The sequence below is a fragment of the Eleginops maclovinus genome, chromosome 21 (assembly GCF_036324505.1).
Source record: "Eleginops maclovinus isolate JMC-PN-2008 ecotype Puerto Natales chromosome 21, JC_Emac_rtc_rv5, whole genome shotgun sequence".
Taxonomy (NCBI): Eukaryota; Metazoa; Chordata; class Actinopteri; order Perciformes; family Eleginopidae; genus Eleginops; species Eleginops maclovinus.
Genome location: NC_086369.1, coordinates 7,204,708 through 7,221,455, shown reverse-complemented (window position 1 = coordinate 7,221,455; position 16,748 = coordinate 7,204,708). Strand labels below are relative to the sequence as shown.

Below are 16,748 nucleotides of genomic sequence, written 5' to 3'. Positions count from 1 at the left end.
ACCTTTACCAGCTTTGATAACACTTTAATGATCAATAATTATAATCAAAACATATAATATATATTATAAGAAAGGGGCCAATCTTCATAATGAGTACTTTCATTTGTGGTACTTTAAGTATATTTTGATGTTGATACATGTGTACTTTTACTTCAGTAACATTTTCATTGCAGGACTTTTACATAACAGAGTATTCCTACAATCTTGTACTTCTACTTGTAATTAGGTACAAGTTCTGAGTACTTTTTCTACCTCTGATCATTTGTGACAAAGTATGTGTTCTCTTTGGTTTTACTCCCTTAAACTAAGTAAAGCATCTGAGTATTTCCCTCGCTCCTGACCATAGGGTACAGTGGTGGGGAGGCAAATGGTTAATCTGACGGACTATGTAGCGGGTGACGTCACACGCTGGTTTCAGCTGCTTTGGGCTGCAGCTCGTATCAGGAGAAGAAGTAAGCTAGTGCCAACTGCTCTGTGACTTTTATCCAACAGATCACCAGCTGCAGCCGGAAAAACATCCTTAAAATGGGCAACTGTCAAGTAGGTACCATTGTCTTGAAACAGAATGTGCTACAAACGCTTTGGTTATAGGGACAATCTTTAACAGCATTTTAGACTTCGCACCAAGTGTAATGAGTAGAGTTTCGTTGTGACAAGTTAAACCAAAAATACGATCTAGGAGAAATGTTTGATTTCGACGTAAAATTCTAATAACATACCGAATGTATTGCTTATTTCTCATTAATGATCGAGCGCTGTAACGTCTTTAATCACAGCCAATTTCTGCGCACAACATATAGCCTATATCGGGACGAATAGGTAATTTGTAAACTGAGATTGAGCACTATGGTGTCAGATTGAATATTATTCGGTGTTTCTTTAAATGTAAACGTCGCTGCCGACACCGTGTGACGGACAGCATAGTCTGGGTTTACGCAGTGGAAGGGTCACTCCTCTGCGGAATTCTTCACAGCACCGTTAGATGTGTGTGTGTGTGTGTGTGTGTGTGTGTGTGTGTGTGTGTGTGTGTGTGTGTGTGTGTGTGTGTAGATGAATGAGGAGGGCTCTGTATGTTGTGTGTGAATCAGCAGTAGAGTCCAAGCTGCTAAAATGGGGGGAGGGTATCCTTTATTGCCAGATCTGTGTCTTTCTGTGGTCATTTATTTATCGTTTCAATTTCAATTACACTAAAGGGCAGAGAAAGAAAACCATTTTCCAACATAATAATGACATAACAAAAAATAAATAATGTTGAAGTTTTGGGGAGGTAACACATTCTGTGAAAATTGTGTCACAATCATTTGCTTTACATCATCCAGCAAAAAAAGTAGAATAAACTCTTTAATGTGAGGGATATAGGTCAGTAGAACTGCCTCTCAGTCCCCTGCTGGCTCCTGGCCCACACTGTGGAGGTTGCCAGTAATTCATGTGGCCCCCACCAAGTTTGTTTAAGACTTCTGGCCCTCAAATTCCTCCAAACAAGCATTGTGTCATCGTCCTCCCCTCCCCCATCTGCCAGCTGCTAATGCATTGCTATCAAGAACCACTCTGATCCTCATTTACGGGAACAATGATACATTTGATAGGTGGATCATTATAGAGTAGATAGATAGAATCGGAGGATGAAACCCTCTTTATTTGTCACATACATGCACACTGCAGAGCACACACAGTGAAATTAGTCCTCTGCATTTAACCCATCCTAGTACTAGGAGCAGTGGGCAGCTATTGTGCAGCGCCCGGGGAAAAAAGAGTCTCTATAAAGACTCTCTTTATAGTTTTGCACTTTGTGTATATACCACACTTTTGTTATTCCCTCAGCCTACAATCGTGCCCTATGAGGATTTTGATGTCGTTGCTGACATCAAGGCCATCCGCAAAGCCTGCAAAGGGTTTGGTAAGTTGGATCAAATGAGTTGAATTATTGTCATTATTCTATTCTGCCTGTCTGTATGTGTTTAAATCTGTGTGTACTACCATGTTATATGTTGTGTGTCAACTTTTACTTTCACATTTGGAGTATGGGGAAACGTAATTTCAATCATCTGTGTAATTACTTGTACTTATTGCATGGTCTGATCGTCAATAAAGTTCATTCATTCATTCATTCATATTCATGTAAGAATGATTTGCTGGTTAAATAGTTTGTGCTTGTATCGCATCTGATTTTGTCTTCTCTTTAGGAACTGATGAGCAGGCCATCATTGACATCCTGGCAAACCGCAGTGCAGACCAGCGTCAGGAAATCAAAAACGCCTATTTTGAAAAGTATGATGATGTAAGTGCCATTCAGTAATCCACAGAATTTCATATCATTTTGAAAATAACCATTTTGATTTCAAATATTCTGTTTCTGCCCTCTTCCACCAATAACAATTACATTCTCTCTCTCTGTAATAGGAGTTGGTGGATGTGTTGAAGAAGGAACTGTCGGGGAACTTTGAGAACGCCATACTCGCCATGCTGGACCTGCCCATTGTCTTTGCTGTGAAGGAGCTGAGGAAGGCCATGAAGGGAGCGGGCACTGATGAAGACACCTTGGTGGAGATCATCTGCACGGCCACCAACGCTGTCAGTCACAAGTCAAAAACAATTCAACTCATTTATAAATTAAGAGTATATTCATCCACAATATGTGTGGCATTATGTCAAGATTCTTTTCAGGCCAATTAAAATAATTAGACAAGTATATGAATTTTTCCCATGTATGATATTCTAAATTTGTATTCATATAATTGTTTTCCATAGGACATCGCCATGTTCAAGGAATACTACTTTCAAGGTAAGCTTGACTTAGTTTACTTGAAGCCGACACATCCGTCACATCCGTTTTGTTGTAATGTGTTTTTAAATATTTTATGTAGCTTATTAATCATACTGAGCAGTTGTTTAACCTCTTACCCAATAAATTACTAAATGTCACTATTTCCCTTCCTTGTATTATGAACCCAGAAGGAAATGGCTATGGGTGACTCATTGGGGCCTACATAGGGCTAAAGTATGCTACTATTATTGAACTTTTGGCCGTGTAGTGTTCAGTCACACTTTGTTTAGTCAATGCCTATCTTGCTGCCGCTTCCTGTCCACCGTGATAGCAGTTCTTTCAGCTGATTATATTTACCGTAGACTGTAATAAGTTCTTTCTTATCTCGGTATTTAAGGGTTTCTTAGCCATGAAGGAGGGAATGCTATCCTTCTTTGAGATGTATTCAAAATTAATATTTTCTCAATGGCAGCTTCTCTTAAGGTTTTCTGAAAAGTAAAAAATCGAACTAGTGTATGATTGACCCTGGCTAAGTGTTGGTGCGTGGAGTGCTAGTTAGCTTATCAGGTTGATTGCTAGTTGTCGTTAGTTAGCATTTTGACTTACCTTGGTGCTTTGCTCTGGCCTGATACAACATTTAGCATTTTGCTAACCAAGCTAGCCACTATATTTGACTTTCGTTTACTGTTCTCTCTTGTAGACTCCATGTGTAGGTTTGCTAGAACAAATAATCTGCAGTACCTCCCAGGGGGAATTTTATTGTCCACTCATGTTGTGAAGTTTCTGACTGGCACTAATAAGTAAACTTTTGACTGCCCTTTATATAGGGAGTAGTGAATAAATAATCAAGGTTGTAATGATAATAATATTTAATTATTACTTACATTTATATAGCGCCTTTCATAAACACAAGGATGCTTTTTGTAACACAGAACCCAGTCCTTGCCCTCTTTTTTGTAAAACCAGTAGTTTCTTTTGTCAATATACTGAATCGTCAACAGTACCCTGAGTCTATCTAACCCTATGAAATCTTATTGTATTCTGATTTGTAATCATAATGCAATTTTTACGTTGCTGTACAATCTTATTTGTCTTACATGTTCGGATTTGGCATCACTGAAGTGTAGAATAATCTTTCTTGACTCAAAACTGGTAGAAATAAAGGCAGGAATCCATCATTAAAGACTCTAAAATACCGGTGTCATCAAACTTAAACACACTGCAGTATCAGGACTTGAGGTGTTTTAAGAAGGGAATCAGATAGACTATGAAATGTTCGATGATCAATTTAACTAAGCTGGTTAAGAGAACAAGGATACACTAAAAAACTTTCATTACAAATTAACCAGAGACAGCAGTGAACATGACATGACTTGTTGGCACAAAAGTATCTACGGATGGACTTGTCTAAATACTGAGACTAAAAATAAAAAATAAAATGTTGCTATATTTGATCTTTATTTTACAATGTGTCTTTTAGTGCACGAGCGTGATCTTGAAGCAGATATCGAAGGAGACACAAGTGGGGATGTAAGGAACCTGCTTACAGCTCTGTTGCAGGTAAGAGGCCATGAGTTTTCTACTCCACTCGAGTAACTGAACTCCTTACGTCTGCTGTAGGACTGAAATTGATCTCACTCTCCCTTGCAGTCTCCACACACACACACACACACACACACACACACACACACACACACACACACACACACACACACACACTGGCCACAATACAGATCCCCTGTCATAAGTGAAACGTAGGCCTGATACAGACACTGAAGGCCTCACAACACATCAGAAGTCATCTTGTTTTTCTTCCGCCAGGGAGACAGAGACGAGAGTTACGACGTGGATGAGGAGCTGGCTGAATCAGATGCTACCTGCCTGTTTGAGGTACCTCTGTTGTTATTCATTATATCCTCATGGCACATATTCTGAATATTATCCTGAATATTTGATGTTTCTGATTCAGGCTGGTGAGGGCAGCTTTGGGACAGATGAGTCCACTTTCAGCTACATCCTGGCCTCCAGAAATTACCTGCAGCTCCAGGCCACCTTCAAGATTTATGAGCAGGTAGGTTTGGGTGTCACACTGTCCATAGATAGCTGCAGTGATATTGAATATCGGTTTATATTACCTGACATTTAATCTTCAGCAAGTATGTGAATTGATCAGGGGTGGTGTCTTTGCATTATCACTTGAGAAATGTTGTTGGTTCTCATACACGTGCAGTCAGACTTTTTCTTGGGTCTTTAAAGATGTCTGTAGACATCCTATTAGGGGATTAGGAGGAAATTGTTGACCTGGAAAAGGAACGAGTCTAAAGCATTGCCAGCGCTTTGATTTGACTAGCAATTTTCTCTCCATAGCTTTGTGGAAGTGAAATCCTGGATGTCATTCAGAATGAGACTTCCGGGACACTTAAGAAATGCTACAAAGCTCTTGGTAAGTACATAATAAGAAGAGTCAATTACATGTATATGGCCTCTACTCTGATATCTTATTTATTTTATAATCAAAGGAAGATACCACATAAAGAATGAGGTGGCAAATTACTCACATTGTAACAATGGAAGGCCCCATTTATAATAAAATGATATGTGAAAAGGGTTGAATAAGCCTATGGATTATATACACAGGGTTAATAGCTGTGCCATTTAATGAAAGCCTTTCTTTTCTCTCCTCAGTAAGAGTTGCTAAGAACCCTCAGCTCTACTTTGCCAGACGTTTGAACGCTGCGATGAAAGGAGCAGGCACTGACGAGGACACCCTTATTCGCATCATTGTGGTTCGCTCTGAGGTAATTGCATGAAAAGATCAACAGATAAGTACCGATAACTAAATTGCAGTCTCTCATACAGCATACATGACTAACTCCTATTATATTTTATTAAAATTCCATTACTGTGTAGAGTGAACCAAGTAAATGATAAGACAAAACGGAATACCAAATAAGTGCACGGTAAAAATGAATGATATAATAAGAAAAAAGGGAATATAAAATATATTTTTCCTGTCGCCAACAGTATGACTTGGAGACCATCAAAGACATGTACCTGGAGAAGTACGATGTGTCTCTGAAGGATGCCATAAAGGATGAGTGCGGCGGGGACTTTAAACGTCTCCTCGTGGCTATCTGCCACTAAACATCTGAGAGTTAGGCAGGGTGGATGTGGAGAACATCCAGAGACAGCTGGGTATGTTTATACTGAGGGTGCGGCTGTTTTCTGTCCAACTAACGCAGTCAATGTGACATTATGTAGGATGCAGGAGGGTGAAAGTGATAGAATAATTAGCCAGGCTCATGTGTTGTCCAAAATCTAAATCATGGTGAATTTGTGTGGCTCTCTTTTTAAACTTTTTCAACAGACATTCGTACCGAAATTGGCATTAACTCACAATTACTACACATTTCTTAATCAATATTTAGCTCCAGTTCTTCACACTTTTACCAGCATTTACACAGTCAGTTTTCGTCACTGCAAACAAGCACCAATTTATACCTTTCCAGGAGCCAACTTTAGTCACACTGACGCAATTACACTTAATTTGATCAGGTTGTTTAAGGCTTGATAGGATAATCACACTCTAGACATGTTTGTAAACTGGGAGAAAATCAAATGTGGCCTCAGTATGTCTTTCTCCGGTTGCATTTACTAATATAAAAAGACAATAGTGTTACATTATTACCATTGTTTAAGTATTACTCTGATTTTAAATCTAATATTTCTTTATTTGTGCTTGATTTCCTTCTAAAACCTTCACCCTCTATGCCCCAAACTAAGTGACTTCACTATTGTACCACTTGTGCAATCAGTCCATGTGTTTGTGATTTTGAAAGAAGACATTTGAAAGTTGGAAGTGAAGGAATCTTAGCCTTTACCATGAAGGATATGTGAGGGTAGTGGAATATGTTCTGATTTGCAGAGGAGAATATATATTTTAACAGTTGCTTATTGAAAGATACTATGTTGCATTTATATGATAGAAAACACTTGAAAAAATCCAAATACACCTCACCTTGTTATAGTTATATCGTTTTTTGTATTTTGCAACTAACACAGAATGTTTAAAAATACATTATTTAGTTTACTGTTTTAGGTAGGCCAGAGGTTATATGAGAAGAAACCTGTAAGAAGCATTTAACATCTGGACAGTCTGTGTCGTTATGTCTCTGTATAAGGCAGCTTGGATCTGCTAAAATGACCACTATTGCAAACATCAACCAGGACGCAGGTGGAGTCGTCTGATTAGAGTCTGCCTCTCTATAGCCAAAGAATTTTAGTAAACTTGCAAATAAAGTTCCCTGTACCATAATCATATCTGGCTTCATTTGACATTCCACTGTGTTTGATACTGTGATGATAAGAAAATATGCATAAAAGGCAACCAATAATGAAAATAGGACTTTCATTACATTATCAGACATGCAACGTCCAATCAGCCACTGAATATTGTAGACTTCACATTGAATGAAAAGACACACCCCCTTTACGCTTGTCACTTTGCTGCCTTCAAGTACTTTCGGAAATATGCAAATGTAAGATTAAGTTACATGTAAACCCACTAAGGGGGAAATGCTAATGACAAAAATGATATTTTGTGAGCTCACAGCTGATGGTAGTATCTAAAGGCTTTGTGCTTTATTCAAAAAACATCCCGAAACCAAATCAGAACCACGTTTATGCTTTGGAATTGCATTCTGTCACAGGGTATATAGAAGGGTTTCAAAAACACATTAGGGTACTTGTGAATGTGCAACTCAAATTACCTGGCTGGTAATCTCTCCCACTTCCATGTTAGCCATTTTCCAAGAGGTTCTCTTCAGACATGTGGTATGAATTACAGTTCACACTAAATCACACAGGTTGCACCATTTTCTTCCTGAGTAGCTGTAAGATTGATTAAAACAGACATATCTAAGAACTCTGTCAATAGAAATGTCATTAAATATAAAAGATGACTTCATTCACATGTAACTCATTATTTATTAGTGTATTCAAGAGGTATTGTATATAATTGTATACACATTTCAACCTATTTGAAAATTATTTGATAGTTTTAGAATATCTACAAGAATACATGCTAATGTGTGAGTTAGTAACGATTTGTTGGTCAGAGGTATATGTTACATTGTTCTTAGATTTTTCAACTTAATCTGATTTTATATAGATATATCAACTTTGAAATATTGCTTCATCTCTACCAACTGCAACATGATCCTATGTTACACAAAAAAAGGGTCATTGTTCATAATGTGGACTTTTAATTGAAGTATTTGCTATTGGTAATAGTTACGCTTTAACACGATTATGATTCTTAATGAAGAACTTCTACTGATGACATTTAATATTGAAATTGTAGCATTGCAACGGGTACATAGTCACTGTTTCAGATAAAGATGGTACAACTTTTCTCAGAGTCCCCGAATGCAGCGTTGCACGCTATGGTTGCGTCATTGCGTCAGTGCTCTCCGGCTCCGCCTCCTTCTCAGGCATGCATGTTCTACAGTGCTCTCAAGGCTCACATTCTGCCTCCTCTCTGTTTATGTTTTTGAAAAACGGTACACTGAACACAAAGTGAGCCTTCAGCGTACAGCAACAAAGACACAGAAACCCCTCCAACACCGGTTCAACCCGCTGGACCTTTGAAGGTAGGTTCACCTGTGTGTTTCACCGGCTTTGTTGCTCCCCCTTTTACCCCTTTTGCTTGTTATTACAGTCATTAGCATCCATCTTGGTAGGAGTTAATTAAATCCCCTGCAAGAAGAAAGGGTGTTTTACCTTTCTAAACAATATAGTCTACATTTGTGTGTTTTATGAGGTTTATAACTTAAGTTTTGCCAAATTGCAATCAGAAAAACGTAACAACGTACGTACATAAATAAATCAGGGGGTTAATACTAGTACTGCTGACTTTCCGCTGCATTATCGAATTGAATTATTTGTTTTACCCCATGTTCAAAAACTCCAATATATATGACTGTGATAGTTCATTTCTGTAAGAGTAATTTAATGTATTGTGTCAGCACTTGAGGCCAGATGAATCACTGCAGCGTGGTTTGTTTAGGTGCTGTAGCTTGCACATGTGGGATGTTAAGGGAAAACAGTCATGTCCACTTCCTGCAATTTAAACAAAAGGTACTGCTCTTCAGAAATCTGTTGAGCCATTGAATATAATACAGGTACCAAGCACCTGAATGCAGCATCTCTTATATGTCTGGGTATTGTGCATTCAATAAGTACTGTATATAAGGTAGCAACTCATAATATGGTTCAAACAACAATAATAAGGTTAAAAACACGTGTGAATTATGACATTATGATTTAATGCATCAATAATGTATCAGGAATTCCTCTTGCTCACCATTAAGAAGTCACTATGCAATAATATGATCATTGGCACTTTAAATTGTGGTCTGAAGGCAGGGCTGAAGATACAATCACATTGCATTATGTGAAAGCTAGTTACAGTGTATTTGGAGCTTGACGGACCGACAGTCAACATCTGTTGACAAAAACTGTCCGTAGTAATGTTGACAAGTGTGCTTTAACATGTCTCTCCATTTTCAGAATCAGAATACCTGTATTTGTCCCACAGAGAGGAAATGTACATTGTTTTACAGCAAGCAAAGAGCCAAAGATAGCTTAATATCATTAAAGAAGCATGCATAAAAAAGTAAGAAAGACAAAACTATAAAATTACACAATTTACAAAATACACATCCAGTACCAGTAACAGTTTAGCGATATAGCAGCCATGTGGAAGTATATATTGCACAGCTATTGATGGTAAATATATATTGCACATTTCCCCTGACTAACACAAACAAAAGGCTCAGTATCCTGTAATTATGTGAAAAGTTTCACGTTTTTACAAGATAAGATGTTCAGCCTAGACTTTCTTTCGCATGGCATGCGTCTCCAACTGAATTGAAGAAGAAGAAGATATACTTTATTCATCCCTTACAGGGACATTTCTTTCCCCACTCTGTAGTGTTTACACACAGGGAGGATAATGCACAGATGATATACATGCACAAACACAACCACACACACGCAGGAGAGGTGGCAGAGCAGGGAGGCTGCCAGGTACCCGGCGCCGGCGAGCAGTTTCACGGTTTGGTTTAGGCTCAGGAGCAGAGCTGGCACCTCTCCAGCTACCAGCTCTTTTTTTTAGTCGGGACATGAACTGGCGCCCCCCTTTGGACCCCAGTCCAAGCCCCTACAGACTAAGCCACTGCCGCCCCTTGGTATGTGTCCCAGTGAGCTCCCGCTGCTACTTCACCAGCCTTCCTTTCCCCTCCAGTTGATCAATGAGGAATGACGCTACCTCAATAGGTTCGGATTCATTCTTCCTTCGGTACAACCCCATCTGCATTTCAAAATCCTTCTCAAAGTACGCATACTGATATTAATATCATCCACTGTGCTCAATAAGTTCAGGATCTCACCATGTCTCACACCAAGCTTAAAGTACAGGCCATAGTGCCTTTAGCTTATGCCTCTCGTTTCTATTCGTTTAGTTTCATTATCACAAAATAACGTGATACTCAGCCTTTCATTATCACGTAAGAACGTGAAATTATCTTGTAAAATGTGAAACTGTTTTTTTTATGTGGCAGCAATACGCTTCCGTAGTTCTCCATTGCCACAAACCAAAAATAATCTCTCACTAATTCTTATACCTTGTGATATTAGTACAGGTAACTTCCTTGGAGGCCCTAAAAGCGGTTGGATTTGGTTCCTAAGTTATTTACATTCATGTATCTTAAGCTTAAGGCAATATTTAGTCTATGGAAGCGGTGAGCAAGATTCCATTTCCCCTGTTGATAAGATAAGATCAAATGTACCTTTATTAATCCCCTTGCAGAAATTCAGAAGTTTAAGCAGCAACAGAGTGAGAATGATAAACAGGAAAGTACGGTTTCACACAGGATAATAAAAAAAAACAAAACTGATGTAGAGATAAGTAACTGTTAAAACAAACTGTTAAAACAAAATAGGAATTAAATGAACATATATTGTTTGTGTCTGGATTGTTAAATATATTTACATACAGATACTGATGCATTTGTGCAAACAGTAGAAGTATTTTGTGTGAGATTTTTGGGAGAAAGTTTTCCTTAAGAGGTTTGGTCCATTGAGACATCTTATCCTAAACTACACTTAACCATACCTTGACTTCTATGTTTAGTTAAAGAACTACACTTGTTTCACGTCATATGGACTACATCATCATCTCATTCGGATCACATTTATTTCAAATGGCTTTACTGTATTCAAAACGGAGCATATAGTTGTGTAATTTAAAATACAGTTATGATTCCTTGCTCCCTCTTAACGAATGCTTGACTAATACATTCTTCATCATGTTTTAATAAATGTATTACTGCTTTACTTCTCATTAACTCATGAAGCTCAGGACTTATAAATGAATTGCTAATTGGTTAGTTTTCTAAAGAATGATGTATACACTCAAAACAACAACCCTCTCTATAATCGATCTTTACTTATGACCCACTAGAAGATTTCAAGTTAGTGGATATCAAATTAAACTGAATACATTTAATTATTATCATGATGAAAAACACTTTTGTAGTCTTTGCATAGCAGGCAATGAAGTCACATGCATGAATGTATGCTTTTTTTCCATGCAGAATTTAATAAATGGATTAATGTAGCTTAAGTAAAGTTTTATTTTTGTAGATGAGTAGTTAAGTCTAAATCCCGATTGATTACTGATGTCTTTAAAATGTATTCTCAGAAGATATGAGGTATCAGCTTATATTTTTCATTAGAGCCGTAAAACAAAAGAGCAATAGCTTTGTCGACCTTTAAAAAAAGCTGTTGCTAAGATTTCACAAACTTGAGGTGTATAGGTCTAGCTGTAGCACGTACACCTCACTTAACAAAATAAAAGCTTAGTGTGTCCCTATTTCAAGTAGTATCATACCACCATGTCTGGCCAAATCGATCAAAAAAACAATGTTTTGTGTCATAAAAGTTAATGTAATGACATTCGAATAACTATGAAATAGCCTACCAATTGTTTTTGTTTTTTAAATAAAACATATTTCTGTATTACATCGCCTTCGTATGATCATTTAAAACTTAAATAGTCACTGCTATAGTACGTCTAACCTGCAGCACGCCTTGATTTCCTGTCAGCACATTATTTGTAAAAAGGAAAGAAGATAGCTATATAAAACATGCATATATGTATTGCTGCATTTGGTCTTATTTGTGATGGCATGTTAGTGACTTGATGGCCCATAGCATGATAACTATAAAAAAGTAGTGCCTTTATTATTTCAATACTGAGTCACAGCAGCTCATGTAAGATTTTGCAGTACGCTTTAAATGAACTCCTACATACAGTGATCATTGCATTAAAGCATGATGAGTCATCTATCTGCATCTCCTTTGATTGTAACAACTTATAATGACAAGATCCATATTTCAGAAAAGATCTTATAATTAGGAGATCCTTATCTTCTAATTATAAGATTCAGATCTCATAATTGCAGGATTTGTGTCTTGTTGCTATAGAAACAGCTTTTGTTTAATTTGTGCTAACTGTTGACAGCAAACATTGCTCCTGCTAGAAGCCCGTGTGATGTGATCTGTAGGGACTGCCAGACAGGCAATGATTTCATGCTTTATAATTCAAACATAGGGAAAACATTAAGAGACCACTTGTCAGTTTCTCTTGTTTTACTATTTATAGGTATATGTCTTTGAGTTAAATGGTTGTTATTATTTTTTATTGTCTTGTATTATTGTATTTTTCTGTGTTGTAATTCAACAGACACTGGAATGTCTGCCAAACATGTAGAGATAAAGATTTAAGAAACATTTGGAGTGGTCTCCTCATTTTTTCCGGAGCTGTATATAACTATATTCACAAGTTTCAAATGGAGGAAATATGCAATTAAAAATACCACTATCACCCTCTCTTAAAATCACAACAAATCTTATGAGGCGTCCTTATTTAGAGGAAACGCCTCCGCATGTTCTTGATTTTGTGAATAATAACACAACATTTTACAAATTGTTTGACTATAACATGGTGTTGCTAACTTTCTTAACATAGTAATGATTTTAGTTTACTTTTACATTAAATCTCCTGTTAAATGTCAACCAGAAGAAATTGGTGGCACTTGGACAACCGTTATTTCATATGTCAACTGAAACATTGACTTTAACCGAACGTATTATGTCAATAGACTTCACATAACTGTATTAGGTTAGTTGAAAGCAATAATATTTAGTTTAAATAAAAAAGTATTAGGTTCAACTTAATATTATTGCTTTTGACTAACCTATTACAGTTTTGTTGACATAATACATTCAATTAAAGTCCACGTTTCAGTTTTTAAGTGTATGAATGTGTGATCAGTCTGTCCATCATTCTTAGTATATGATGAGAACACTCAGAATATAAAAGGACCAAAGTTGGACTTTAAGCATTGCCAATGTCTTGCTTTAAGATGTTCTACATTTTACCAAATTAAGCCAAAAAGCGCTTCTAGATAACAGGACCCCTATCTCCCCTCTGCTCCCTCCCCAGGTCTGCAGAGATGTCCGTCCGTGTGGCAGCAGGAGTCGTCGGGGTACTCCCCCTGCGTGGAGATCGACTCCAGCTCTGTGAGGTGCAAAGACAGGCACACCTTTCCGGCCTGGCTGAAGCAGGAACAAGAAGACCTCAGCACCACCAAGTGGGAGAACTTCCAAACAGCGGCCCCGGCTGACGCTGTTCAGGACAACACACCCAGCAGTGCCATGTCAGGTAACAGCACTTTTCTCTGACGTTGTTGTTGTCACGTACATTTTTATTCCCTGGTGCAATCGTATCTTTATTCAAATGAGAACCACCAGTTGCAAGTTTGGACCCTAAGTCAACATATACGAGGATAAATGGAAATGATTTATTTTCCTTTTTATTAATTTGGTGATTGACCTTCTCCAATATGAAAAAAACATGCTTTGTTAATGATCCTATTTGTGTCAGATTATAAAGAATTATGATGTTTTAATTCTTTATACAGTTTATTTTTGTTACCCAAGCTAAACAGATTACAAAATAAGTGGCGTGAGAGCAACGACCACATTACACGGACAGAAAACTAAATGTATGCCAGTAAAACAAAGTTAGTGAAATACAAAAAAGACTTGCTTTCACATAATGGAACGCTGTGTTTGTTAATGCTCCCCACATTTCTTCTTCCTTGTTTCCCTCCAGCTGGCTCACATGTAGAGAGCATGCCCCCGCGGGTGCTGCTGACCATCACCAAGCTGCAGTGCATGCTGGAGAACAAACAGGAGCGCATCGCTGCGCTGGAGAGACAGGTGGAGGACCTGATGCAGGACCGCAAGTTCCTCAGAAGCCAGATTGAAAACCTCACGAGTAACCGCTCCATGCCCACCTTTGCATCACCCAGTCCGCTCCCTGAAGGTCAGTATCTGCAGTGAAGACAGGTTTGACTCATTATATTTACACTGGTTGGATGCAGTAACTAATGCCGATTGTGTTGATCATACGCAGCTCCTAGACACAGTAAAGTGCACCACTCGGAAAACAAATCTCGGAAGAAGGAAAGAGTTTCCTCCTGTTCCTCTGAGAGCAGCGACAGCGGCTCTGAATCCTCAGAATCATCAGAATTTTCTGCAGCCTCAAGTGATCACAGAAGGAAAAAACACCACAAAGACAAGAAAAGATCAAAGAGAGCGAAGGACTACAGCAGGAAGAGGGGTAAACAAATGTCTTTTCCTATGTAATGATTAGAAATAAATATATAGATCAAATAAAATACATTTTCGTTATATTTCCCTGACCATTCAAGTCAATAGCTGCTATCGTTAAAAAATCCTGCTATTGTTAGGGGAAGATAATAATTATGTGATGTCAGATGGATGTAGATTACCTCCTTTTTTAACATCGGTTAGAAATAATGATAACTTGAATGACAACCCAGAAAACACAGACCTCCAAATGGAAAAAAAAAACGAAAATGATTTTTCATACATCACACAAATGCAGCTCTTATTTCCTATCCCTCAGTGTTAAGGAAAATCAAACAACATTTGTGTATCCACCATATTATTGTAATCCAGCTACTTGTTCTGGAGAGTTTTTTGGTTTCGACTGCAAATGAGTCACTTGCACAAAGCCGCCCGCCGCTGATCCCGCCCTGGCTTGCAGAGAGTCACTTTTTGGTCACTTTGCTGGTCCCAAGCCCGGATCAAGAAGGAAGGTTGGACATAGAGCTAGCAATTCCATCCCCACATAATAGTCTTTTGATTAAATGGCATATTCTAATATTTATCAAAACAGGACAACATTGATTTATGTAATGTGGGTCTAGACAAAGCATTAAAGTCATCAAGTGATGGCCTATTTCATGGCAAGCATTTTTTTAAATCCCAAAAATCTAAAATGAACAGAAGCAAGGCCTTTCCAAGTTCTAAACACATAAAGGGTTTTTTTCCAACTTTTTGTCTCTCCTACAGCAACCATTACTATTACATTATGCAAATTAGGCAATGATGTCATTTAGCAACTTTTAGGACAGCCGATAGCTACTTCCTTGATATGGAGTTGGCAACATCACACTCCCCTTCTAAAATCCTAAAAATATGTAGTTTTTCTGTCATGAGACAACCAAACAGACCAATAAAGTAAACCCAAAAAATGTAGTCTGTAAATTGGAGCATGTTCAATTAGAATTGATATGAACTAGAAATAGGGTCCATCTATAAATACAATTGCAAAGTTGTCACTTTTGCATGTGTTTATCAAGAGTCTCGGTCTGTAATGACTAAATATTCTTCATCCCCTCTGTAGTAACAATGTAACAACATGCCTTGTCTTTCATTCCTCCAGCCACCGGTGTCCAGTACGTCATCCACCGCTACAAACAAGTCCTGTCATCCTTCATCAAGAAGAAAAGCATGAGCGAAGCCTTCCGTCACCTCGGAATCGACCGGAACACCATCGCCAACACCGCGTCTATCGCTGAGCTCCACCTAGCCGGCAAAGACATGGTCCCTCTTGTGGGCATGTTCCGCCAGGGAGAAGAGACTCTGGTCAACTACGCCCAAAGGTGCACCTTGGTCATTGACAGTGACGCTGACCTGTCCCGGAGAATAGACATTATGAAAACCAATGGAGAGCTTCTGCCCATCTCGGGGAAAAGGCCCAGGGGGTTGCATTCTCACCTGCAGCAGCTAGGGGGTGCTGCAGAGAGCATTTTAATAGGTTGATGGTTTTTTGTGAAACATTATGCCTTCAGAGTTTACATTTTTTGTATGATTTTCCACTAATCAGAAAGGTGTGTGTAGCATTTTTTTTAAAGTGTATTCACATCTTAAAGATAATTTTTTTTACATTATTTTCCGTATATTCGGAATCACATTCACACATTTAAGATGTTTCTTTTTTTACATAAAGAATACATACAGCTGATATATAGCTGCTGTCACATACGTTTTCCTTTTTTTATTTATCAGCAGGTGAAACGGTGTAGTGTTAGAAACAGCCACAAGATGGCAGTGCTCGCATATCAGGAAAATCATTCATCCTGTCATTTACTTCCAAAATGGTGGATAGTTAATTTCCATTTCCCAGCACCTTAATCGTGTTGGAGGTGCTACTTTGTGTTCATAGACTTTGTTTGCCCTGCAAGTCATTTGCTGTCGCTATTTAAAAAACGACATTTGTTGCAAAGTGTGTCAATGTTCCTGAACTGCCAATACATGAAAATGAAAACAGTATGTCCATATGAAAATGTTGTCTTTGTTTTTATCCTAGGGTATTTTCTAAGTGCCCTGTATCGAGACACTATCACATGACCTTAAGTAGAATACAGAACTTTTCAGAAGCCACCTGATCCCATTTGATGCATTACATTAAATCATATTACTTCCGTCTTCTGTAAGCTGAAATGCTACTCACAACAAACGAAATGCAGAAAAAAAATGTGTC

The 16,748-nt window shown here is 38.1% G+C and overlaps 2 protein-coding genes across 2 annotated transcripts; both read left to right on the top strand.

Moving 5' to 3' along the window:
* The first annotated feature begins 356 nt into the window (after nucleotides 1-356).
* Nucleotides 357-7,079, top strand: anxa13 (annexin A13). The gene is made up of 11 exons (XM_063912803.1): nucleotides 357-540; nucleotides 1,822-1,897; nucleotides 2,184-2,278; nucleotides 2,401-2,571; nucleotides 2,749-2,782; nucleotides 4,245-4,324; nucleotides 4,586-4,654; nucleotides 4,734-4,835; nucleotides 5,132-5,207; nucleotides 5,450-5,562; nucleotides 5,789-7,079. The coding sequence occupies exons 1-11, from the start codon at nucleotides 526-528 to the stop codon at nucleotides 5,906-5,908; spliced, it is 951 nt and encodes a 316-aa protein (XP_063768873.1). The 5' UTR covers nucleotides 357-525; the 3' UTR covers nucleotides 5,909-7,079.
* LOC134858132 (coiled-coil domain-containing protein 106-like) lies at nucleotides 6,965-16,537 on the top strand. The gene is made up of 5 exons (XM_063874037.1): nucleotides 6,965-6,998; nucleotides 13,335-13,553; nucleotides 14,007-14,219; nucleotides 14,310-14,516; nucleotides 15,648-16,537. The coding sequence occupies exons 1-5, from the start codon at nucleotides 6,965-6,967 to the stop codon at nucleotides 16,025-16,027; spliced, it is 1,053 nt and encodes a 350-aa protein (XP_063730107.1). The 3' UTR covers nucleotides 16,028-16,537.
* The last annotated feature ends 211 nt before the right edge of the window (nucleotides 16,538-16,748 follow it).